The 27,459-nt window shown below is 40.4% G+C and overlaps 1 protein-coding gene across 6 annotated transcripts in view; it reads left to right on the top strand.

Annotated features, from left to right (window-relative positions):
* The first annotated feature begins 16,296 nt into the window (after positions 1 to 16,296).
* Positions 16,297 to 27,459, top strand: part of PJA2 (praja ring finger ubiquitin ligase 2) — a 28,727-nt gene continuing 17,564 nt past the window's right edge. The window contains exons 1-2 of one of the 6 annotated variants that reach the window (XM_027880844.1): positions 16,297 to 16,331; positions 26,695 to 26,895. In XM_027880844.1, coding sequence (XP_027736645.1) covers positions 26,697 to 26,895 — 199 coding nt within the window. In that variant the 5' untranslated portion in view covers positions 16,297 to 16,331; positions 26,695 to 26,696. Of the gene's footprint in view, positions 16,332 to 16,375; positions 16,474 to 20,229; positions 20,273 to 20,880; positions 20,887 to 26,694; positions 26,896 to 27,459 lie in introns of those variants that run through there. The other 5 variants (XM_027880843.1, XM_027880848.1, XM_027880845.1 and 2 more) reach the window with 5 other exon arrangements.

The following is a 27,459-nucleotide window of genomic DNA, read 5'->3' as shown; positions in this document are numbered from 1 at the left end:
TGTATCATGTGGTTGACAGGGTGGAGGGAAGGGATGTCATAACAGAAGGACCTTGAAAGGCCTGAGAAGGAGCCTCTGTGAACCTCATGAATTTCAACAAGACTAAATGAAAGGTCCTGCGCCTGGGTTGGGGCGATCCCAAGCACAAATACAGGCTGGGCAGAGAAGGGATTGAGAGCAGCTCTGGGGAGAAGGACTTTGCGGTAGCTGGTTGATAAGGAGCTCAGCATCACTCAACAATGTGCACTTGCAGCCCAGAAAGCCAAGTGTGTCCTGGGCTCCATACAAAACAGTGTGGGCAGCAGGGCAAGGAAAGGGATTCTGCCTCTCTACTCTGCTCTCTTGAGACCCCACCTGCAGTGCTGCATCCAGCTCTGTGGCGCCCACTATAATAAAGATGTGGACCTGCTCAGTCAGGCCAGAGGAAGGCCATGAAGATGATCACAGGGCTGGAACACTTCTCCTACAAAGACAGACTGAAAGAGCTGGGGCTGTTCACCCTGGAGAAGAGAAGGCTCCAGTGAGACCTTATACCAGCCTTCCAGTACTTAAGGGGGGGCTACAAGAAAGCTGCAGAGGGATGTTTTACAAAGGGTAGGTAGTGACAGGACAAGGCGGAATTGCTTTAAAATGAAAAAGAATAGGTTTAGAATGGATCTTAGAAAGATATTTTTTACTGTAAGGGTAGTGAGACACTAGAACAGGTTGCCCAGAGGAGTCATGGCTGCCCCATCCACAAGTTTTCAAGGCCAGCCTGGATCAGGCTTGGAGCCACTTGATCTAGTTAAAGATGTCCCTGCTCCTGAAAGGTGTCCTTGTCCTGGCCAGGGAGGTTTGAAATAGATAATGTCTGAGTTCACTTCCAACCCAGAGCATTCTCTGAATCTATCAAGTGAAATAAAAGGAAGCAGGCAGCAGTGTCCTCAGAATCCTCCTTACTGTTGTAATACAGCATCTTGAGAAATTTCTGGTGTTATTTCCAAATGAAGTCAGAACACCAGCCAGCAACAGAAACCAAATAAAATTTGCAAGCTACCCACACTGCCTGCTAATTGTAACTGGATGAATGACAATTTATGAGATTCCCATATTACTTAACATCCTCTGAGTTTAACAACCTCTCTCTAGTTAAAAAATATATTTTGGGCGTTGAAACAGAATGGCTGAGTTAAAAAATTTCCAATGTAATACCTAATTGTTGTGTTTTAACACCAGCTGGCAATTAAATACCATGCAGCCACTTGCTCACTGCCTCCAGCCCACCCTGCCAGGGAGGAGAATTGGGAAAAACAACTGTTGTGGGTTGAGATAAGAACAATGTAATAATTGAATCAAATATAACAATAATAAAAACAATACTAAATATGGATAAGGAGACAGAGTAACAGAATCCAAGTTTAAAAAAGTGATTCACAATAGCAACTGCTTACCACCCACTGACTGATGCCCAGCCCATCCTCAAAGAGCAGTCACCTCCTTCCAGCGAATTCCCCCCAGTTTATACACCAGGCATGACAGTCCATGATACGGAATATCCCTTTGGTCATTTCAGGTCAGCTGTCCTGACCACACTCCCAAACAGCTTCTTGTGCATCTCCTCACTAGCACAGCCTAACTTAGGGGTAAGGACTATCTAGCAACAGCTAAACCATCAGGGTGTTATCAACATGATTCTCATTCTAAATCCAGAAAGACACAGCACTGCAGCAGTTACTATGGAGAAAATGGACTCTGTCCCAGCCAACACTAATGCTAGTGTTTTTACACAGCAGTCTCTGCACTTCTGAATACAGAGGTTTTCACCATGTTCTTGCATCCCCTGGTCAAATGATTTATAGTCCTCTCTCATTTTTTAGAAGGTTGAAGCTGTGTTGTTACTTTAATGACATTTAGTCAGTTGAAAAATTTCACAGAAGCTTCTCTGTGCATTAAAAAAAGAAACAGACAAAAATATTTTTTTTTTAAATAAACTCCTCACCAGTTTTTCAACAAGAGCTTTTCTTCCATCTTGGATACACTCACAGTTAATTCCAGCTCCCTAGGTTGCAGAGTTCTCAGCATATGAACTTTTCGGCCTGCCCAGCCAAATGTCTGTTGACCTTATGGAAAGTTGCCTTTATGGGTTTTAAGCATATGCCCAGCTCCCATAGCAACAGTAGCAGTGGATTATTGCGAAGGCCCTGGAGATAAGATGTGACATCATGCACCATTGTTACTGCCTTTGCTAGCTCAGCAGTACACACATCCACAGAGCCAAACACTTCATGGACCTCCCCTCCATGTGGTGTTTTAGCCACTGCAAACATTACCCCTGTGATAGCCTCTAAGTTATCCAAACACTTAGTTCTTCAGGAGCATCTCCGATTCTGATATGAACTGCTTGTGTTAGATATTTCCATGGTACACTAAGGGCTGTAATCTGTGTGTGTAATCCTCTTTATGTTGTGACGTAGCACAAGTCAGCTGTCAGTTATGGTATTTGTATCCTCTCTGGATATAGAAAAAAAAGGCAGCTAAATCGCCATAGTGTCATGAAATTGCAGCATATTAAGCTGCTTGTACCATAATGCTTTGGACACTTCCCATGCTCTGAAAAATATGGAATAAATTATGTTTCCCAAATCCTATCCTGTAAGAAATTTGAAGTAGTAAATGAGCCTTATCAAACACAGTCACCAAAGCAACGTATGTAAGGCCTGCACAGCTGCCAGGGCTGCCCCACTGCTTTTCTGCTGGTTTTCCACTTGTGTCTGTGTTTGTGAAGTGTCCCAGGATGCAATGTCCTGCCAAAGTGGAGCCCAGGAACACAACTTTCTTGGTTAAACAACTCACTTCTTTTCCTGGCGTTGTGTCAGAATCAGCACCTCCAAGGAAAAAAGAAAAAAAAAAAATCACACCAAAACCAACCAACCAACCAACCAACCAAAAAACCGCAAAAACAACAACAACAGCAACCAAACCAAACCAAACCAAAACACCCCCCAACCAACCAACCAAGCAATCAAAAAACTCCAAAAAAAACGCTGCAAGGATTGTGTGGGAGCAAGGGGCAATTTCACTGAGGGGCAAGAAGGAAGTGACCAGTTGATAAAAGGAAGTTATATCCTTATTTCTCTCTGTATGACCCCCCGGGGTGGCGGGAGCGCGCTCCGCGGCCGCACAGCAGCGGCGCGGCTCCACCTGGCGGCCACTGGTTGGTACTGCAGGGGTGGGGCGGGAGGGAACCGAGGGGATCTGGGATCCCGCCCTGGCTGTGGATCCACGGAATTTAGGGGCAAGAGAGGTGGGGTTGCTGTCTGTATTCCTTTCCTCATCTGTGAGGGGAAACACAGCCCTGCCGCAGTCGGGGCCCGAGCCCGGCAGGTTCTCAGGGGTACTCGATAGGAAAGAGTATCTTTGAAAGTGGCTGCAGTGCAAGGTTGAGACACCAAAGCTGGTTGTAAGTTCACCTGTCTCTCAGGCGTGGCGGCTGGGGGCTCAGCAAGGGTTGGCTCACCTTCTGCTGCGTGTGACCGACAGCTGGAAGCTGGATCCAAGCGATGCTCTCCAGATGATGTGGTTGTCTTCTGGAGCTGAAAGTGTCAACCATTTTACCATGGCTACAGCCACCTCCTCTAAGAACTGGTTTCAGGCACAGCCAAAAGATGTTGCCCCTGCACCTCTGCAGCTCAAGGACTAAGACCTAGGTCTGCTACTGAGTAGACTTCATCCGTGACCAAAACCTTCCAGTTTTGCCTCATGTAATAGCTTTGGATGCTTTGGAGCATTGCGATGGTCTGTAGAGTCGTACTTCAGTGCTAGCATTACTTCTTGTTAATGGCAGGGATAAAGTGTGTATGGAGACTGCTGTGGACCTTGACATAGCTGGCTAATAGGCCCATTAGACAGCAGGGCAATTCACACACACACACCGCCCCGATCCTCTATACATCTGGGTGCTCTGAGTAAGTGGGGGGATAGTCATTCACCATAATAACTGGCTGCAGTTTAAACTGAAGTGCTCAGGATGCTGGCAGACCGTTAGTTCAAGTTGTAGGAATTTCTAGAATTTTATATTGGGTGTACGTGGCCAATCACCAGCAGATGTTCTTCCCTTGTATTGTGAGAGTGCTTTTCCCTCAGCTCAGTACCTTTTCACTGCAAGCTCTTGGGGGCTGGGACAAACACTTATTGTTTTCTTTTGTCTGAAACAACAGAATACATAAAACAGGTAATAATAGATAATAAGTATTCATGTCGTGCTATGATGTTTGCATATTTGTACAGGCTAAGGAATTTCAAGTTAGATATGCTTGAGAATTATCTGTCTTTTTAAAATACCAGTTTTTCAGAATGAATGCTTCCACGGAAATGTCTCCATTTAGGGAGAAGAAAAAAATTTAGTAATTAATATACAAGGCAACAGTTTCATAAGGGGAAACTGTGAAATTTCATTTTGGAGAGCAGCATTTAACTTTTTTCTGTTTTAAGAGCATATAGTGTAATTTTAAAACTTCACATAACAAAGCCCCTCAAACCTGAAAATCTACATTCATTTGCAAACTATTCAGAGTCTTTTCTCACTCTTCTTTTTCTTATCTGTATAAGGTATTGCTGAAAGGAATTCCTAAGACTTTTCGCAAGCAGAATAGATCACCAGGGGTTTTTTTCACTAAAGTCTGCTCAAGTGAATGTCACTCCAGATTTAATTGTTGAGCTCTTCAAATGATGTGAGGGACATAATTTTATTTTATGTCCCCTTGTAACAGTGGGCTTCTCTTTCCTCTATGTTCACTTTGAACAATGAGGTTCTAAAATCTGTAGATTATCTACAGTGTCTCTATATTTTCAATTATTCACTTAAACGTAAGAGATATGACTTGAGAAATTCTGCTAGCCTGTGGTTTGTTGATGACTTTCTCCTTGAAGCCTATTTTTGAAGACAGACAGACAGCCTAGTTCCACCATATTTATTTTCTCTTTATGTATGGACAGTAGTATTGGATCTCACTGCTTAATGTTATCTTTGGGGCAGGCAGGTCTGAATGCTGTCTCTTTAAATATATCCTGTGGGGCAGCTTCTCAATCAGAACTCACTGGTAGCTTTTCCATTCCTACATACACAATAGGTGGAAAATATCTGAGCTCATATATTTATAAAAGTAGAATGGTTTTGGTAGACTTTTCTCCTCTGAAATTAGACGAGATGTTGCTGCAGTGAAAACCTTCTTTCATTGTTCATTTCCTGGATGATAAATTAAAATACCGTTATTGGGAAAATCAACACATCTTATTTGAAAGTGTACAGAAGCAGTAAAAAAGGATGAATGAAGTTGAGCATAATTCTGAATATTACAGCAATTGTTTTAAGTGAGATAACTGTGTTTTGTATCCTTATTAACTGGCTTAGTTTGAATAAGCAATCTGACTGGCTGGGGAAGATTATGAACTCAATAAATAAAGAAAATTCAGACTATTTATATATGCCACTTTCTTTGCCAGGAAACAAATTAGCTTGAAGCATGTAATAGAATAAACAAAACAGACTTGGCTTTCCCAGTATGATCTGTGAGGGTTACAGAAGCATAACTTTCAGATTCTGCCAATGATCTCCTGATGTTTTACACACAAAAGATATGAACACAGCCAGCAGTTTCTGGAGGATAGGGAAGTATCCAGCAATCAATAGTACAGTAGATTGGCAACAAACATATCAAGGTGGCTTGATTTGAAATAGATCAATATGTATATTTAATTTAATATTCTCAAGTTGTCCTACACAATGACTGTATAAAAAATCAATCACGTTTTCCCCCCAAAGATTTAGCAAAATTGCCATCTGGTTTGCTAGTTACATCAATAAAATCTTACAGGTGTTGTTACTGAAACAGAATAAAGATAAGTAGTAAGATAATTCCTACAATAACTCCTAAACAGATTCTGGTTGCTGAAAAGTCAAATTCTAGCAAATGAATTATGCCATCTTATTTTATTTGGAAAGTTTGCATTATGAATTTTCAGCTCCTCTGTTAATTATGTTGCTTGTATAATTTTTAAGTCAGAAGAACTGGTGGGTCAGGTCTCCTGTGGATGAAAGAACTGATGCTGAACAAATATAGGAGATATTCCACATGGGCTGGACTGTACTGCTGTTTTTGCAGTGAAGCTTGTTCTACTCACTGCCTTTGAAAAAACTCTGAGGCAGACAGACAAATAATCGGATTAATTAGGAAACCATACTGCTGATATGACGTATTTAACCATGGAATTTGATTACTTTAACTTTCTAATAGGTAGGCCGTGTCAATTTTCTGATCAGTTAGCTTTCTGATGAAGCTATATCTGAGAACAACCAGATTTTACCATTTTCATAAATTGGTTTTCATTAAAGCAATATTTGACCTTCTTTTTAACTAAAGGAATAAAAATAACTCTTACCAAAAAAGGTGCAGGCTTTGTAACTTCAGCCAGAATATCCCATATATTTCTGCTATGCAGTGTTAATGAGGGAGGACTCTGTGGTGTTCTCTGTGCAGCAGTGTTATCAGAGTTAGGCAGCAGTACTAGTTTCTCTATGGTGATATGAGCTGAGGCTACAAAATTACAGGGTGTGTAACTATTGGGAGACATCTAAATTCCTTCTTAGCCATTCCCATGAAGACTCACTATAGCACTGAATGCACTACATGCACTTGGAAAGCTTTAGACAGCCTGGAGTTTGAGAAAAACTGCAAACTAAAAGGTATGAGAGACCAGAGTCTGTTAAATGTAAACTACCTATTTTGGGGGTGAAGAGGCTGACACACCTCTCTTAGGCCTGCTGGAAACTCTTACCCATAATATATACAGGTAACATCACCATATGTGTATTTATCATCTAAAATAGGCTTATCCACCTTTTTTAAGCCAAGACCTCTTTTTGTACATATGAAGAGAAAGTTCTTAACGTTACCCAGATTCAGTATGGGAAAGCATGCTGAAGAAGTGAAAAATAGATCCATAGCCCTACAAAGTGGTGTCACTGTACTGGCTAGGGATTCTTCAGCTTCAGCAGCTGAAGATGGAAAAAATTTCACTTCACTCACCAAGAAAAAAAAAGAATAATTAAAAGATTGATCCTCTGTGGGCATAAAGGAATACATCCTCACCAAAAAAAAAAAAGTTTTCAAAATAATATGAGGGTATTTTGTAATAACTTCAGAATAACTATTACATACAAGGGTTTGAAGGATATGTTGCAGCAGTTGTACAACTCATACAGGTTTTTTTCAATTTTAGACCAAGTCTTCTTTACTCCTAGCACCTACTAAATGAAAGAGCATCATAACACATTAGGTCTGTCTTCTTTTGAGTAGAATTTTTCATTATTTTAAGAAGAGGAAGGGAATCTCTTGAGCAGTTGTGTATTCAAGGGTGTCAATAAAAGGTCTGAAAGAAAAATTTGGAACTTGAAAAAAGTTCAGAAGTCCAAACTTTACTGCCAGTTACATAAATAAAACTCCCAGGATCATCCTGTCTTTGCCGTCAGAAGTAGAAATATATGTATTGTTGTCTGTTCTTGAACCTGCATCTCTGTGCCTAAAAGCAGAATTTGGTTCAATACTTATAAATACATCTGCCAGATTACCAATAAACTAAGACAAACTCTCCTTCCTTGACGGTTTTAGCTAAAAGGCCATGCAGTGGGCTGGACACCCTGAGACACAGACATGTTTTTTCATTATGACTCCTTGAGAAAGGTAATCTTTGTCTTCTCTGAGCTTGGGAATAGTAATGTTTATCTTCTCTAAGCAGCAGAAATCCTTGCACTGAGCAAATTCAGACGGCCACTTTGCTGACCTTTGACTATGCCTTCCAAAACTTTGGCTCCTTCTCCTTGACTCAGCCAGGATTTGTTTTTAAATTTAATCATTACCATGATACCAATTACCAACAACACAACTGAGCTCTTAACATATCTGGCTCCTAATAGACTAAACTTATTACATGCCTCTAAGGCTAATCCCTCTCTCAATAAACAACCGCTAGCCTTAAACTCCAAAATTGGGTTTTTTTGACAAAACAGTTTATCAGAATGACATTGGGCACAGCGAGGCTTGACCGCTCTGAGAAGGAAGGCAAGCTAGGAGCCAAGTAGGACAACAAGTCAGGTGGGAGCAGTGGCTTTGCTGACATTGTAGAGGCCAGGATTAAGGCCAGAGGTGATGATCGCAGTCAAGACACAGCCCACTGATACCCTGGCAAAGCCCACAGTGCTGAGGCAAGTGTGAGGCTGAGCTGGAAGCTCAGCCAATGGGTCCAGCTTCGTGACAAACCGGGGGAAGTTTGGAGCTGTGCACAGCCCACTGTGGCGTAGCTACAACACTAGGGGTGAAGCTGCAGCTGGAAACATCCCCCACGGGAAATAACGGGGCAAGTTCTTCCTTCCAAATTCCTTCACTGCACTTGTGGAAGAGCCCACCTTGGACTTTGCCAGCTCTTCACTCTTCAACTCCTTCACTCTGTCAGATGATGTTCACACTCACAGACCTGACAAATGTGACTTTATGACAAAATTCGGAGACATAATACACATGCATACACACACATGCCATTCTTCAGTCAGCTCCAGAGAACAGTGACAGAATTACTTCAGCTACTCTGGGCTTTGCTGTCAAAAAGATTTTGTAGTTTTACTCTAAAAAGCAAAAATTAACCATTTTAGAACAGTTGTTACGGCCTTCAATTAAGATAGCTAGCTTATTCTAAATGGCCAAAAATGCAGGCTCTTGAAACAAGCCACTGAAACATTTTTGCTATGTATTTAAAAACTAATCCTAGATTTATTTTTTTTTTCGCCAGTTAATCTTTGTGGTGGTTTTCATTTCTCTTTGTGTGCTTACAGTATGCAGAGTCATCATTTTACAATATCACACTGACACACTTGAGACATTTGGAAGAGACGAACAGTCTTGCCCAGCTACAAGGTTTTATCTCATCCATTATTGTTGTATCTTTCATGAATTAAAGAGTTTTGCATGGCTACGATGTAGCAAGTGCAAAGAAACAGCTGTAGCTGCTACTATAGAAGAAGAGGAGGCTTAAAGCTGCCTTTTAACATTCTTTTGTTCAGGATAGAAAATGTTGACTGCTTCTGTTTAAACATGCTGTAATTTAGGAAGGAGGTATCAGGAGAGATCTCCACAATCAGAAGTGTAAAAAATACAAGAATCTAGGGAGCTAGCAGCCTTTGACTTGGCTGTGCATAGGCTTTCTGCCTCTGCTAGAGTGCTTTCCTGACAAAGAACGTTTTCCTAGCTAAAGCCCTTTGAATTTGAATCCTAAAGTGTGCTGCGTTGATGAATAGACAGGAACTGTATTTGTATAATGATTAAGAGAGTCTCAGGTCTATAGTTAGAACTAGTACAGTACATGTCTTTGTAGTAGCTTTCTGTGGAATTTCATGGGGGGTTGTGTGGGTTGTTTTGGATTTTTAATAGCTGTTTGCTGGGATCTAAACTTTGTTTCAACATATCACTGATATGATATGTTGAAATGATGATTGATGATATCAATTCAAATGAACTGAATTAACTGGACACCTTGCTAGGAAGTAAAATTATAAATTGTTTTCTTTAGAAAGTACTTTAAACACAGAGAGATTATATGCAGTGATTTTTTCATACTTAATAGCCTGTGTATATCTAGGTATATTATTATGAGATATAAATATATGTAGTCTGTATTCAGTCTCTTTAATGACACTTCAATTTGTTTTGGTGGCCCTGGGAATTTTTTGGTGGTTAGTAGTTCATTTACTACTACTCTCAGTTACCCTGCAGAGCTCAATTTTTTTGCTAACCCATAACAAGACATATTTTAGGAGGTCTGAATAATAGGAACATGTCTGAATTACTAATACATAGTAGACAGGTGATGTAAATTCCCATCCAGCATAACAGTGGAACAGTCTTCCTAGAGAGCTGGTTGATACCCCAAGCCTGTCAGTGTTTAAGAAGTATTTGGTTAATGCCCTTCATAACATGCTTCACCTTTTGGTCAGGCCTGAAATGGTCAGACAATTGGACTGGATGGCAGTTCTATGTCCCTTACAATTGAAGTGTTCTATTCTATTCTATTCTATTCTATTCTATTCTATTCTATTCTATTCTATTCTATTCTATGTAATTGCAATATAAAATATATATTTATTAATCAGTTAATAATTGCTAAGAATAACAACCACATCTTACCAATAAAGCAACCATTTAAATATTGTTATTCTTTCATAACCAGTTTAAGTATACAGCACAAATGCAGAATGTAAGAGCAATTTTTTATATCTTATAGCAGTGTAGATTATCTAGACAATGTGACACAGAATAAAATATTTCATGAGTTACATTTTTGTTTTGATTTGGTTTTGGAAATGTAAAAAGGTCTGAAGCAGTAGATTGATTAGCAGCTCAGCAGGCTGGGACCTAGTGTCATGCAACGAACAGTAAGTGATATAAGCTATAAGAAAGAGAAATTATTTTTATTACGCTAGTTTAGAACCTTTGTTTATTTTCAGTAGTTTATTTATTTCAATACAGAAAGAAATGTCTTGTTACATACATAGAAATTGCCATATTGAGTCAAAAAAACCCTTAAATCTTTTTAAATCTTCTTTCCAATAGTGGAAGGAATCAAAGAACCATAGGGAAGCACTCTGAAGTACAAGGGTAATAAGTAAGCCGGTCATGTTGAAATAATTTACTTAATCAATTTAAAAAAACCCTTAAAATCTAAAATTCTGGACATGGATTTATAATAATTCTGTCCATAATTGCTGGTATGAATTTGTTATTTATACTATTGTAAACCTAGATGTTGACATTATCTATGTAATCTGCAAAGTATATCTTATATTCTGCCAGACACTTCTTAATGATAGTTATAAATAGCATTACTTTTAAGTAATGCTACCTTGCAGAAAGACCCCTTGGCTAATTTTACAATGTGCCAGCAAAATTATTTTAAATGGTTTAAAAATTTCACCCTTGATTTTATTAAACTGAACACTTCCTTCTCCTGCAGTAGCAGGTGAACTTTATTATTATGGGATTATTCTAACATTATCTGTGTTTTAAACTGGAACACAACACGCTTTCCTAAATTTATAGCCATCAGAATTTCTGGGAGAAGATATTTCATTTTTGATTCTATGTTTGTTATTGGTGTTTTTACAGCTTGTTGCACTGGAATTTCACAGTTTTGGGAACTCATCTTGAACAAATCACTTGTAGTGTATGCATACAGTAATTCTCATGCTTCTAAGAAATATCTGCTCTGCTGTGAAATGCACATAATATCTCATTTGTTTAGAAATATCTGAAAATAACCAAATGAACAGCATTCCTAACATCCAACAGTAACACCAGTTGAAGCTACTTTCCATGCACACTGTAAGAATATCAAACATCTTGTCCCCCAAAACCATGGAAATAAACTCTCCAACCAATTTGCTGAGTTAGAAAGCCAACATCACTGTATTAGCAGAGCTGAATATGTGGGGATTACTTGTCACAGCATGCACGAGCAGCAACTTAACAGAACAGGTTAGGTTCATGAAATTAATACATATTCATTACATTTCTATTATATATTCATTACATTCCTGACTACATGCATATATACTAATTGTTTCCTTGTACTTATTTGGATATGAGAAGGGGTCTTCTGAGGGTCTTTGGTGGTCGTTTGGGAACATCCCATTCCTCAAAATTCCCTTTTATGGTCCTGAATCTTCTGATGACTCTTCTTTCCTTGAAAGTATCTCAAATATGTGGTCAGGTCATGATGCACTCCTCTAATCATTCTTTAGTCTGACACTTTATCTATGTTCTCAAAACTAAGACATCTACAAGTACATATTAATCGCTAATATAAGTAAATAACAAAGTCTTAGCTGGCACAAAACTTATTAGTCACAGATGTGGGGAACTAACACAAGGCCACACTAATCCCTGGGATTTGTGCTAAGCACCACATGGTGCAAAACTAAGCATTAACCACAAATATAGGGACCATACACTGTTGTGCTAAAGTTAAAAGCATTTTCCAACATCTTCCCACACTGCTGCAGCACTAAGTCCAGTTCTGTTTAATATCTTTATAGACAATTTAGATGAGGGGATTGAGTCCACCATTAGTAAATTTGCAGATGACACCAAGCTGGGGTGGGGAGTGTCATTCAGCTAGAAGGCAGCAGGGCTCTGCAGAGGGACCTGGACAGACTGGAGACTTGGGCTGAACCCAATGGGATGAGGTTCAACAAGGCCAAGTGCCGGATCCTGCACTTTGGCCACAACAACCCCCTGCAGCGCTACAGGCTGGGCACAGAGTGGCTGGAGAGCAGCCAGGCAGAAAGGGACCTGGGGGTTTGGATTGACAGGAGGCTGAACATGAGCCAGCAGTGTTCCCAGGTGGCCAAGAAGGCCAATGGCATCCTGGCCTGCATCGAGAACAGTGTGACCAGCAGGAGCCTAGTGAGGCCACACCTGGAGTGCCGTGTTCAGCTCTGGGCCCCTTAGTTCAGGAAAGACATTGAGGTGCTGGAGCAGGTTCAGAGAAGAGCAACCAGGCTGATGAAGGGACTTGAGCACAAGTCCTGTGAGGAGAGGCTGAGAGAGCTGGGATTGTTTAGCCTGGAGAAGAGAAGGCTCAGGGGAGACCTCATCACTCTCTACAACTCCCTGAGAGGAGTTGTAGCCAGTTGGGGGTTGGTCTCTTCTCCCAGGCAACCAGCAGTAAGACAAGAGGGCATGGTCTGTAGCTCTGTCAGGGGAGGTTTAGGTTGGATGTTAGGAAGAAATTCTTTACAGAGAGGGTAATCAGACATTGGAATGGGCTGCCCAAGGAGGTGGTGGATTCTCCATCCCTGGAGGTGTTTAAGAAGAGACTGGATGTGGCACTTAGTACTATAGTCTAGTAACTGTGGTGGTAGTGGATCAAGAGTTGGACTTGATGATCTCAGAGGTCCTTTCCAACCCATCTGATTCTGTGATTTTATGATTCTATGATCAATTAGCAAAGCAAGTCTTCAGGAAGAATTCTCACTTTCTTCCCAGTTGAAGATACAAATGCAAGGTGTTTGCACAGTAGTAGAATTCTTCTATTTAGACTGACATCTTCAGCCTAAACTTTTTGTATTTTCATGGAGTGATGGGTTAATGCATCATGAAGAGTATTCACAGAGAGTAATTTTAACCTATGGTGCCTAATTTCTCCTGTTCCCTTTTATGCCAATCCGTGGGTGTGGGGGTTAGATTCCTTAAGAGAATGGTATTCAGTGATCTAACTGAAAAGCTGTATCCTCTGATGTTGAGGGATTTAGGCTCTATTGATTGTAGATGGTCTATAAACACTAGCCTCTCTTAATATTTCTGAATAACTAACCTCACATTTCCTCAAAGTATCTGAATTTGGCTTGTCTTTCCATGAGTCTGTCTGTGTACCTGCCTATAGGGGCTCTTTCCTAATGATTTTGAACCCCAAGATGATTTTAGGAAAAAGTTTTAGAAGAAAGGAACTCTAGACAGAATAGATTGGAATGGAACTGGATGGGTTTCACAAACACTGAGTATAGCAGGACAATTCCCTTTGTTGACTGCCTGGCTATGCTGTGTTTGATGCACTCCAGGATGGAGTTTGCTCTCCTGGCAGCTCAGGCACACTGATGAGGGATGTGGAGTCTGCTGTTGATCAGCATGCCAGATCCTTTTCTGCAGGGCTGCTGTCCAGCTAATCATCTTCCAGTTTAGCTTTGTGCCTCAATCCCAGCATCTGCATTTAGTATCATCAGTAAATCTGCCAATTCCTGCATCCTGATCATTGGTAAATATATGGAACAGAACTGGCTCTAGAAGTGAGACCTGAGGAAGGGCACCAGCAGCAAGCCAGACATAACCCCATTCACTACAACCCTTTGAGCTCTATCCTTAGCCAGTTCTTCACCCAGCTCATCCCACGGCTGCACAAGTCATCCAGAAGGATGATGTGAGGGACAGAGTAAAAGCCTGGTGAAATCCAGAAAACCAATGGGCATATTGGATGAAGCCTTCCCTTCATTCTCTGGGCAGGTGACCTCATAATAGAATTAGTTAAACAGGACTTTCCCTTTGGGAACCGTTGTTGACTGTGCCTGATGATCACATTTTCTCTGAATGTCATTCAGTAGTATCCACTACAATCTCCATCATTTTCCCAGGTATTGAGGTTAGACTCCAGGTTTGTTATTCCCTAGGTCCTCCCTCATACCCTTTTTTTGTGAATTGGAACAACACTGGTAAACTTCCAGTCAGCAGGGATCTCCTTGGACTCCCAAGACTTTTTAGATTACCAAGAGGGGTCCTGCAACATCATCTGCCAGCTCCATCAGTACCCTGGCATGAATCTCACCAGGCTCCCACAGACTTGTAAACATTCACCTGATACAGCTGGCCCTTAGTTTTAGTGTCCAGGAATGGAACACCACTGTTCTCACACTGGTGGTGCTCTGACTCTGGGGATGGGACAGCCCAAGATCCATGAGTTTATGAAAATCTGAAGCAAAAAAACCCCAAAATGCTGAGTGCCTCTGCTTTTTCTTCAACCCTGCTACTCAGAGTTCTAAGTAAATGGATGATTGGTGATTCTTATTGCTGAAGGGCAGCAGGAATATGGGATACATTCATAGAAATCACATTTCATTAGGTCCAGCATTCACTTTTTTCTTCTTTGGGGATGAAGTTTATTCTCTGTCATGGTTGTCAGGATTCAACGTGTAGCAATGTAGATACTGGTGTTCATAAACAATTATTTCCTAACTTTTATGTTTAGAGTGTACCCAACATGGTAATACTGAACAACTAAAAAACTTTTGCTGTAAATGGAAGCAAGTTAGGGTACCATCATCTAATACATTGTTGTTGTTTTGGTTTGGTTTAGTTTGGTTTTTGGTTTGGTTTGTTGGTTTGGTTTGGTTTGGTTTGGTTTTCCAAGAAGCAACTGTGTTTATTATTGGGGCAAACTGTAGGAATGCTTATGCTGACAAAAGGACTGTAGGAACCCTTATGCTTGTTGAAATATTCCACACGAAGTTGATAGCAAGAGATTTCCCTGAGGAACAACTAGTCATATTAACAAAAATCAGTATGCAAACCTCATCTTGTTTTGGTTGGTATTAAGTTAGCTTTCTTATCAGAGGCTGTTACAGGAGTTGTGTTTTGGATTTGTGCTGAACACAGGGTTGACAATACAGGGATGTTTTCATTATTGGTGAGCAGGGCTTACACAGAGCCAAGGCTTTTTCTGTTTTTTCACAAGGCCACCTGCTGAGGAGAATGGGGGTGCACTGGGGGGGAAACAGCCAGTGACCCCAACTGACCAAAGGGGGTCCAGCCCATATGGCATCATATGAGGGGGGAAGAAGGAGGAAGGGGGACGTTTGGAGTGATGGTGTTTGTCTTCCCAAGTAACCATTGCGTGCGATCAGACATCTCCTGGACATGGCTGAACACCTGCCTGCCCATGGGGCGCAGTGAACTATTTCCTTGTTTTACTTTGCTTGTGTGTGTGGCTTTTGCTTTCCTTATTAAATTCGAGTTTTCCAGCTTCTACCCTTCTCATTCTCTCCCCGACCCTACTGGTGAGGGAGCGAGCGAGCGAGCCTGCTGCCTCCATGCCAGCTGGGGTTAATCACAGAACCATCCAGGCTGGAAAAGACCTCTGAGATCATCCAGTCCAACCTATGACCCAACACCACCATGTCAACCCAACCATGGCATTCAGTGCCACATCCAGTCTCTTCTTTAAACACCTCCAGGGACGGCGACTCCACCACCTCCCTGGGCAGCCCGTCCCAATGCCCCATCACCCTTTTCGTGAAGAACTCCTTGCCAATGTCAAATCTAAACCTCCCTTGGCGCAGCTTAAGACAGTGTCCTCTCGTCCTTGTTAAACTACATGAATGCTCATGAAAACAGTGTTTAAGAAGAGCTGAAGCGCGTTGTGCTCCCCCTGCCCCAGCCGCGCCGAGGGGCCGCCACGGCCCCTGCAACCATCGGTGCTCAGCAGGCTCCCGCCCCCCAGCCGCGATTGGCCGCCTCTCTCCCCCCCGGGCCGCCATTGGCCGGCGGAGGCGCCGAGCGCCGCGCGATTGGCCGAGCGGTGGCGGTGGCGGCGGGACGGACGGGGTGAGCGCGGAGCGGGCCCGGCCCGACCCGCGGGGCCGCCATAAAAGGGCGCCCGCAGCCCCCTGGGCTGCCGCGCTCCGCGAGTTCCTTTCTTTGCGTTATTCTCTCGGGGACGGCGGTGCGGGAGCGGCCTGTGTGGTGCTGCGGGAGCAGCCGGTGGGTCGAGTGGGCGCCGCGCCCGTGAGGCCGTTGCGGGATGCGGGGCGGGGGGGGCCGGCGGGGCACTCAGGAACGCGGCGGGCACGGACGGATCTGTGTGGCAAAGGGGTTTGAAATTTTACCCTTTCTTTTTTGGGGTGTGAGTTTATTGTTTGGTTGGTTGTCTTGTTTTAGTGTGTTTGATTTCGCCCCCCACAACACGGTGGCGGTGCCTCAGTGCCCCGGGGAGGAAGGGCGGCCCTGTCGCTGCTCGGGTGATTCCGGGCTCGCTGCTGAGGTGCTACTTGGCATCGCCTGGTGTAGCACCCGCACTTCACTGGAGGAGAGGTGGGCTGAGCCACCCCCAAATTCAGGGTCTGCAAGAACGTGCCTTGGGCCCAGAATCCAAAGGATGTTTGTTAATGGGTGCTTTTAGCTGATAACACTTTTTTTTTTTTTTTTTTTTTTTTTTCCCAGACGAGCGAAATTGAATTAACCTGCAGTAACAGGCTAACCGACAGCAGCGAGAATTTTGCACCTGGAGGAAAGCTGCACCTCCTTCTGCACCTTTAAAAGTTCACTTGAGCTGCTTGTTCTCAGCAGTGCTGGCTGCGGTGGAGCTGAGGTCTGTCAAGATGCTCTGCAGTGCTGATAGGTCTGGCTGGATAGTACTGGTGAATTAACTCTGTGAAACATATCTTTTGGTTGCATTGTGAGTCTCCGTGGTGCACAAAGATGTAAAATGGTTTTTAAAGTTTATTATAACTGAGTAGTTAAAAGGCTGAGTACATGACATGACATGACTTTATAGGATGCGTTTGAAAGCTTGGAGACTGCGTTTAAGTCATTTTCCCGTGCCCTGACGTGTTCAGCCCTTCATTTTTTTCAGTATAGTTCTTGATTTGCACTTGTCTGTGCAACTGTGCACAGTTGAGAAGAATGATTTTTGATAGAGTTTCAGAAATTCAGTCTAGAAAAAAATCTGTACTGTAGCAATGAACAGTTCTGTCAGACTGTTAGTGTTCTCTTTTAATGCAAAAATGATGAATAGTTACTTTATAGATTGAAATTTCATTTAGGAGAAGTTTTTTTTTTTTTTTTACAGTTGTGTAAGCAAATGTATGTAATAAAATAAGTTTATTTGCAGCTGAGTCAGACTTGCACAGAATTGATTTCTTGTTCCTTCTCACCCATTAAAGCAAGGAAAAAGTCTGGGAAAAAAGTTATTCACAAAAATCTTATTTTGAAGTTGCATTAAAATGCAGGATCAGGAAAACTGTGAAATAGACCTTTTTTTAAATTTTCTTTGCAGTACACTGCATTGCAATGTGGTTTAGGTAATGTGCACAAGTTCGTGACAGATCAAAGGCTCATCAAAATAAGACATATTGTGAATTATCACTTCATTAAACTAGCTGTTTCCACAAAGATGTTTACTTCTGCAAAAGTAAATTTTCACAGCAAATGAAAAATACTGATGTGAGGTACTGAATTAATTCAGCAGAAGTTGTTACAGTATCTGTTGCAAAAAGTTAAGCTGATGTTGCTGTTGTTTTTACATCTCCCTGATGCTCCAAAGAAACTAGTAGAGGTGTGCACGTTTTGATTCTCGGCCTCTTGGGAAGGCTTGAATGAAACCAGAAGTAGTATTGTGCTGTACAGCAGTAGAGGCTAGAATCCCATTGCATTGTGTGTTTGCAGTATGAGTCGGGTTTGTTTGGTGTCTGAGGTAATTGGGGGTGTGAGTGTCATTGAAGCTGTGACCATAAAATTTTACGATTCCTTCAAGGTTTATCTTAATGTTTCTGCATAATATTTTGAACAAAATATGGGGAATAGAGTTGTTATAGTTCATCTGTTCACTGATACAGTAGGGACCTCCTCTCCGTTTTAGTGGATGGTCTGGTAAAGTCCACTGCAGTTGCAATGGTTCTTCAGCAGTCTTCTGTCTATACATTTAGTCACATATTTCAACAGGTCCATAAGGGCTGTTTTGCATTTATTTTTCAATAGGAAAATGTATTTAAAAACTTCATTTAATACCTTGAAACAATGCTGGAGCTATAGAAACAACTTTGAATGTGGAATAAGCCGAGGTAAACTTGAACCTCTGGAGGAGATGTTCATTTCAGAACATCCACGAGAAGAGGGTGCTCTGACTGTCCCTAAAGTACACACTAACCTGAACTTAGCACAGTACTTTCCATCAGTGTCTGGAACTTCAGCTTCTGTGCTTTTGATAGCCTGAACTCAAACAAAACACACCATGCAGCTTAACAGGAGTGTCTTAAAGCACTTTTAGTAGTGTTGTAGGTACTTAATGCAGGGACAGCTGTTTGGGTTGTCAAAGTGCAAAATGTAGTAGGTCTTACAAGAACGTTGGTTGTCATGCAGGCCACACCTGGCTGGCTGTGTGAAGCAGGGCTATAACTTATTTATATGGGAAATTGAGGTAATTATTGATGAGTTCTCAGTAATGAGTGGAATACTCTGCAAGGATGAGAGAGTGGATGGCCATGTAAATTGCTAAATGCTCATGTGTCATGGTGGGGAAAAATATTTAGCACTTCTGCTGCCAATGGCATTAATCATTCTGAGTAGTTTCAAAACAGCTTTTCAAATTTAGTTATTTCAAGCGTGATGTTTTTATTTTAAACCCTTACGCAGCACTTCAGGTAACTGAAAACGTGACTGTGGAGAGAATTCCAGCTGGCACATATGTGTGTGTGTCCGTAACACTTATTAAAACATGACTTGAAAAGTTTGTGGTAGTTCAGATTCCAAAATCCCGTGTGGCTTTTCTGAGTTGCTGTGGCATCTCCGTCTCTCTCTGTTAGATGCTAAGCGGGGGAGGGGGAATTCCAAGGTGATAACAGATTTGAGATTTAAATGATGCCACTAGCTGATACTATGGAAAAGTATAATACAGAGAAATAGTTCTGAACCTGAGGGTGGATTGTGGATGACTGTTCAGGAGACTGGTGATAAACTGTAATGCCAAAATGTCCTGCCATGTCAGCTTAGTGTCAGAATGTTTCAAAACATTCAAAGGAGTTTCCATAACCCAGATGAGTTTAAACAATAGCAAGACCTACATTCTATTCTAGTAGCTCTGTAGTCAACTTTGTGTGTTAAAAAAGCATCTGTTCATCAGGTGTTTGGTGAACCAGACATTTGTAGTTTGGTGACAGCTTAAAAAAATTGTGGAGTAAGATTTTGATCAATTCCGTCAGCAACCTGCAATAGTATTTTTGAGGCCTAAAAATTGTCTTCTAGGTAATGGATCTGTGATACGTTTCCATGATCGTAATAAGTTGCTTTAAGGGAAAAGTAGTAGTTTTTAAAAGGAGATGACAAAGAAAAAATTAAGTATTTTTACCCCACCCAGTAAAATGAGTGTAATTTCATACAGCATTTTGATTCTGTGATCTTTCAGAGAAATTAAAAAAAAAAAAAAGTGTGTAAAAGTAATAAAGACGTTGATCAGTAAATAAATTGTGATGTTTGTGAGAATGAGGCAGTAATGATAAGGAGTAATGTTACAGGTTGTATCTTATTCTATACACCAGCAGTTTGGAGAAAAAAACCTCATACAGATTTTCCCCTCGCCTCAAACATAGATGTATGACTGTGATTCCAGCCCTGGTAGCAGAATAAATATCCTGTCTTACGGCCTTCACTCCAGTGCAGCTCTGTGTATTGTTATTTGCCAAAGCAGGGGGAAGTATTGACTTGTGTGTAAACTTGTCGTCCTCCATAATCCTCCACTGCCCTTCTACTTAGCTGGACATTGCCAATTATTTCCCCATTAGTAATTTGCTGAGTTGTTTATCCCTACTGGGCAATAATAGCCCATGTTTCTCTTTTTGAGGATGATCTTGCTCCTTCATAGATATATTAGAATTGCTTCAGTTTCTGTTGCTAAAATTTGTAAGTATTGAAGGCCTATCTGACTTCAGGTGAGCTATCCTGTCTGTCTGTTGGCTTTTGTTACTCTTGTATCCAAGATACAGAATTACGTTTATGAAAGCAAAAGAATGGGTTTAAGTGGTGAGATTTCACTGTTCTTCAGGGATAAAAACACCTTTCCAAAAATTACTTTCACCATTTCTGATTGTGAATAATGTTTTGTTACATGTTTTGGGTTAACTGTGCTTTAACAAAGGCACTCTATAAGTCTGAGGAATTATATAATAGTCTGAAAAATTTTACCTCTTCATCATGTATGAGTTTCCAGGACCTGAACTTCCACCTAGGGATTCTTTGGTCATTTCTTATGTTCTGTGTTTATCAGACAGAAAGGAAGTGATTGTTCCAGTTTCTAACATATGTTTGGGTCATCTGCACTGGCAAAAGTAGAAGTATACCTTGTCTGCTTAAAGAATACAAAAGTTTTGGCATTTTGTTGAGTGTTTGCAGCTCTAGAGAGATGCTTTGTCCTCTGGAAAGTTTGTAATTGGAACTGAAACAGAAATGCAAAATGTGAAAGTCATAAAAAAGAGAGAATATAATTGGGGGTTAGTGACTGAATTTCTGGGTATCTTCTGTGGGTAAGATTCTGGACAATCTGTTGGTAAGAATTGCTACTTCTGTGCCCTTCGATTAGTACTCCTGTTTAGTATACAAAAACTTGTGATATTGAGGAAGGAGAGAGATAAGAAAGCTTGCCTGATAATTAGCATCCTATGATAGTCTTCTTTGTTAACAGAAAAGATTGGTACAGGGACTAGTGGCAAAGTAAAGCTTTTTATTCCCCAAGTTATAATGCTTTCTGAGGGAGGATGGACTTGCCCTTACTTTGGTAGTGAATGACATTGTCATGCTTTTAGTACTTCAGTTACTTAATGTTCCTCTGTCAAGTTGAGATTTAATGTGTAATTTTTGCTGAAGCTATTAGGCAGGATAAAAGCTGAGGAAGAAAACTGAAAATATTGTAACAGTGGTAAAGCAGAGCTGTCAGTTGATCAGATCAGATCAAACACAGGATTGAGATGAAGTCAAGGAAGGTGAAAATGTTGCATTTTAACTATTTACAGTTTTATGTAAGACAGTAAAGAGAACAGGGCTAAAGTTAGAGCAAGTCAGTATGAATAAACTGGAAATAATGTGAAGTTGTGCGTAGTGTTGTAGCAGCTGGATCATGGAATTACTTGATTCTTTCACCCCAGTTGTGCTAATGCAACTGCTGAGCTTTTTAAGAGGGAAGATAGATTTAGATCCTCAAAGAAGGAGACTTGGCAGAGCTGAATAAGTTCATGCAGTCTGACGAAAAGCTAAATTTCTTCCTAGGAGTTTGTGTGGGACTATATTCTGTATTTTTTGCTGGGAACTGTTGATAACAAAGGGATGTTTATGTCATTGCTGAGCAAGGCTCTCACTGAGCCAAGGCTTTTTCTGCCTCACACCCCACCTGTGAGCAGGCTGGGGGTGCACAAGGAGCTGTGAGAGGACATAGCCAGGACAGCTGATTCCATCTGACCCCAGACCATATTGTGTCATGCTCAGAATGTGAAGCTGATGTGGGGCAAAGCAGGTTGGCCAGGCTGCTGTCACTTGAGAACTGGACATCAGTGGTGAGCAATTAGGGGTTTTTTTGCATCATTCTCCTTCCTTATTTTCATTTCTTTGCCTCCTTTTTTTTTTTTCCTTCAAAAAGAAATTCAACTGTCTTTATCACAGCCCATGGGTTTTCTCACTTTTACTCTTTTGAGTTTGTCCACCTTCCAACTGGGTGAGAGAGCACCTGTGTGGTGCTTAGCTGCCTACCGGGGTTAGACCATGACATAGGGTTTTCTGAGGTTCAGATAAATCCTGGACACTGAAAGTAAATTCTAACTGTATATTCATTGTTTTGAATAGTAATTTTATACTGTATGTAGTTTGAAGTTCTTGGGCATAATTAAAAAAAAAAAAAAAAAAAGAATTTTGTGTTGATTTACCCATAGTGGCGAGAGAGGGAAATTGAGATAGTAATATATTGTTTTAATAATTTAAATGGAAATACTCCTCTCCCTTTTGGGGATTATTAAATGCCTTTCCTCTGTTAACTGAAATGAAGTATTTTTTCTTCAGTCCTGAGCAGTGATACTTAGAAAACTGAAAATTCTCCATTCTAATTCAAATTTCCTTTTAATTCATCAGCACTGGGAAACTTTTGATACCTGTAGGAATGAAAGAGGTTTAGAATATTGGTTAAAGGTAAAAAATGTTGGATAATACAGTTTAAAAGACAATATGAATATTTTTACTTCCATCTTTGAGTTAAGTTGATCAGGGATATGCTTTCATTATGATTTAGCATTAGTCAGGTAAGGTAAAAGGTGTAAAGAATGTGAGTTGGTTTTAAGTTTTGCCCATTTGACAGCCAAATGAAGTCGTATACTTCTGGGAATAAATGCAGATTTATTTTTTTAATTTGGTAACCTAGAAAACAGTAATTGTGTCAGTATTACATGCTTTCCTTTTTCAAACTTTGAATGCAAGATCCTGTTGTTGCCTTGTAGAAGAAAATGTTTTCTGTAATTCATAGAGATGAAAAAGAGTGACTGTGTAGAAAAAAGGATTTGTTTTTCCTTCCATCTCAGGTGTTGTTGAGATTGGGACCAGAATAAACATACAAGTTTTTTAAGAATGCTATGAAAAATCTGAGGAAGAGCATAAAAAGATATGAGTAATTACAAGACTGAAAAAAAAACTTCTTAGAGAGATATTTGGGCCTAACTTCACATTTCTTTTAAAAAATCCAACTAGTTAAATACCTTCTGTAGCAGAAAGTGACAGCCCCCTTTCCCCTCTGTGGGATGAAAACACCTGAGACTGCTTCTTCCACCTCCCCAACTCTTTCCCTACTCCCATTCCTGCTTCCCATGCCACATTCTCCCAAGTTTTTTTTTAATCCTGTGAGGTATGTAATAGGCCTAGGAGGTAACTCTATGTGTGAAGGAATGGTACCAAGGAAATAAAATTCTGCATAATAGGGTGAAAATAAGATCCAGGTAAATTGGATGAAATCTTGGGAGGTTTCAGTGGCAGTTATGGAACTCAGTTGCATGTTCCTTTAACTACAAAAATTGATGGGTGTGTAAGGGTGTCCATTATATCAGCTTTTGGAAGAAAGGTAGGATTTTGTTCACATGTTCAGAACGGCTTTGGATAAACTGATTTCCCTAATTTATATGATGTTTTTACCATTACTTCTATGAACTAGACTGCTGCAACAAAGTTCTGCCATCCAGGTAGATCACAGCAGCTCTGGGAGTCACAAATGAGACCAGCCTGCCTGCTTCTGTGGCACTCAGCATCACCCTGTTCAGGAGTTAGGTTCACGCCACGAGTCACAGAATCAGAGAGTGCTTTGGGTTGGTGATTTCTCTGAGCAGTGTTGTAAGATACCGATCCTACATCCTTGGCCCACGAAAGCTGCTTTTTTTGTCTCTGATGTGCAGAATGTGAGGGAGTTGGGAAGAACAAAAAGGAATGGGGAGGAAAATAAAGGGAGGTTTCAGTGGGTGAGAACTGGATCTTGTCACCATGTGACTGATCAGGAAACTCCAGTTGTCTTACTGGCTCTGTGAAGTGGAATGGTTTGAGATTTGTATGTAGGACTGTGGTCTAGAAAGTGGATAATTTGTGAATGCTCAAATTACAGTACTAAGTTGTGAACACGTGAATGCATCCATCTACTCTAATCTTGAACATTGTCTTAATTCTGGAAAAACAGTTTGGTTATTTTTTTTTTCCTTTGAGAAAGAGGACAAGTTGGTTAGGCAAGTCATATGGATTGGGTCTAGGCTCTGAGGTTTCCTGTGCTACAGCCTGTAATTTGCTGTCTCTAGGGAGTGGTATTCTTAGTGCAGTATTTGTAGAATACAGAAGAAGCAACATCTATTATTAAGGCAGTGCCTGGGAAAGGCTGGACCTACCTGTTTGTGTACTGTGCATCTTAGGAGATGGTCTCTCCTGTTTTTGTTTGTTTTTAATCCAGCTCTGGTAATCGAAAATACTTTCCTGCTAATGATCCCTCTGAGGAATTCAGGTAATTGTAGTACCCTTTTGAAATGATAGAAGTGAATATCTAGCTTGTGTTCCCTGCCTTAGTTATTTAATCACGGGGGCATTGCATCTCTAAGATGGTCAGTTTTGCAGAACTGCATATTGTCAGTGAACATTCAGTATGTTTTGAACAGGACCACTAAACTGAGCTTCTGAAGGAAGCCACTTGTAAGGCTGAGTTAGCCTGGAAGAAGTATCTGAGAGAGGATATTGTGTCTCATGAGCTTCATTGCCTTAAGGGTTTCTGGTAAATTGGTGTCTGGATTTAGATGCATCATTGCTGACCATTTTAAGCATGCACGTAAATAAATAAATGCATACATCCTCTTATTTTGAGATATTTTATATATAGGTAGAAGTTAAACTCTTCTGAAAACCAAGTGTGACATCAGTACTTTCATATGACATGCTGTGATGAAAGCTTTTGCTGTGTTGATCCAATAAATCTTCCCCAGGGCAGAAGAATAATAACTGCATGCTGTATCTTCTAAGAACAGCTGAATACAAGATGAGATACTCTCAATGTGAGAGCATTATTTGGAACAAAAAAAATGTAGTGCATTGCCCAGGTTTTTGCTGCTGTGAGCATCAATTTTTTAAGAATAAAACACATTCAGAGAGCCTGACTCTCTTGAGTGGACATCTGCTTTTGAACAATACTGGTGTTTTAGAGAACAAAGTAAAATTAAGAATTAGACAATTATGTTGTATTTTTACCTTGTTTGTTTCAATCCTTGAGGACAGATTTCTGCATTGCTGTTGTGATTTACTAATCTAACTGTTGTATTCTGCTCTTCAAGTTTGGATGTTGCTGCTTTTTGTCAGTTCCCTCTGGCAGTCTCCTGACCAGCCACATTGTAATCAGTTGAAATTTAAGAACTGTCAGAGCTTGCTTGAATAAAATTACCTTGCTGGTTGTCTTAGTAAAGATATTAGCTACTGGCTGACTAGTTAAAAAAATTGTCGGTCCTGTTTTTCCTGCATTAGTTGCAAAGTGGGGTTTTTTTAAATGTTTTTTTGTGAAGATTGGTTGGGTTTTCACCTTTCTAAGGAGTGCTGTAGTTAAAAATCCATATTGCCATTTTAGCTTCTGTTGTTTAACATGGGATGGGCAGGTTTCGACAAGTGCCTGAAAATATTTTCAGGGAATATGATTGTAATCAAACTACATAGAGCTTCATAGATAAAGGAGGAAAAAAGCCTAAGATGCCTTAGTAAGATAATTCTTTTTCTGCAAAGGTTCAGTGTCTTTCATATGTCTCTGCTCATAGATATTCTCTTTTTAAGGGCAATGAAGAGATTAATTTCACAACCAGGAAATAAAAAACCTTTCATATTTTTGTCAAGTTTGTAATACTCTATATTAATGGTGGCAAAATTTATCTTCCTGGTCTTTAATGTCAACTTTTTAATTTTGTGAGTTTCAAGAACAGAAACTTGCTACTTTGTGAGTTCCATATCTAGTAAAGATTAAAAGTGACTTAGGGGGACACAAAAAAGCCACTGTACATTTGAAATACTGAACTTCTAATTGCATTTGTGCGAGCAATAGCCTTTGGATGTGAACCCTTCTGTTAGATTATTAACAACTGATAGTGCTGCTGTATCAAAATCTCTCTTTATTACAATGTTGGCAGCTTTTCCTCACTGTTTTTCCTGTTCCTTTGTACTACTTAGCCCAAATTTTCTTGGTAAAAGCAGTAAGTTCCAATAATACAGAAAACTGCTGTAAGAAGAAGCTGTTATGTGGGCAATTCTTTCTGTGGCTCTTCCTGAGCATGCTGCTTAGTATTAAGAATAAAGCTTTCTCCCTGGGACTTGGGCTTTTTGTTTTAGAAGGTGTGATTTGATTAATTATACTTTTCTGGTCACAAAGTTAAGCTGGCTAGGGCTGCCTGAATTATGCTGTATAATCAGAAGGATTTTCCATTACAGTGCTTGGAAGTCTTTTCTGAAAGCTGATACATTTTGTGTCAGATTTATGTGCAGAAGTGCAAAAAACCAGTTTGACATCTGGACCTAATTTTTAAATATTTTTTGTAAAGTATCTGGTATTCACTACAAATATGTTAAGGGGGGGGGGTAAGATCAATGTTTACCGATATTAGTTTATGTCAATGAAGAGAGTTACATGCTTGTATAACACACAAGCCCAGAGCACTTCATGTTCTTAATAGTCATATTGTTGGTAAAGCTCAAGACTTCAGAGAAACGGAAAGTTCCATGCTAAAAAGAAGTATATCAGAGTTTTATGGAAGAGGGAAATTACAAAGACATATTGTTGTCTAATGAGCACCTGTCTTTTTCTTTCCTTTATAAGCTCACATAGCAATGGGCCAAGCAGCTGCCAAACCTGCAAGCCCAAAATCTGCAGGAACATGCCAGACTATTACGGGTAGAAGACATGGAAGAAGACATTCCTGGGTTGGCTTTAGACCACTTTCGAATAGTGAAGATGGAGATGCACATCAACCCAACAAAGACTTCAAACAATTAGACTTGGAGGATGTTAAGGAAGAGAATTCTTTATGTATGTACATATCCTTGTGTATGTGCCGTTTAGTTGCAAACCGGGATGCTTGTGGGTGGAGGAGGAAGGCACCTAGAGAAATGTGGAGGGAAGAGAAGAGTCACTTGAATAACATGTGTAAAGTACATTGCATATGTTTTTATTTTGTTTTCATGCTAAATTTAATTTTATAAAGTGTAGTCTAACCTAGGCTGTGTGATTTTGCCTGAATGAGTTAATGCATTCTAACAAACTAGATAACAATGTATAATTCAGATTATTTTGTCTTCATATCAAATTAAAAATCACTTTTGGAAGAGAATGCCTATTCTAACTGTCCATTTGGAACTGTGCTACCGAATATTTGATGTGTCATGGAGCAGGTTGTTCTGTCTTTGTCAGACATAGTGTAAATACAGTGGGAATTAGTTTAAGCCTATAAAAAAAAAATCTTTAAAAGTTGTTTTTTATTTGTTTGTACCAGTTAGACCGCTTCCCTTTCTTGTTTAATGAATATTGGATTCTAGTGTTTCCCAAAATATCTTCTGTGACTTCAAAATATCTTCTGAATAATAATTTAATAGA

The sequence above is a fragment of the Empidonax traillii genome, unplaced genomic scaffold, assembly GCF_003031625.1.
Source record: "Empidonax traillii isolate 1590-97213 ecotype Southwest subspecies unplaced genomic scaffold, ASM303162v1 scaffold75:size1520028, whole genome shotgun sequence".
NCBI lineage: Eukaryota > Metazoa > Chordata > Aves > Passeriformes > Tyrannidae > Empidonax > Empidonax traillii.
Note: the sequence above shows the minus strand (reverse complement) of the source record. Positions and strands in the feature narration are given on the sequence as shown.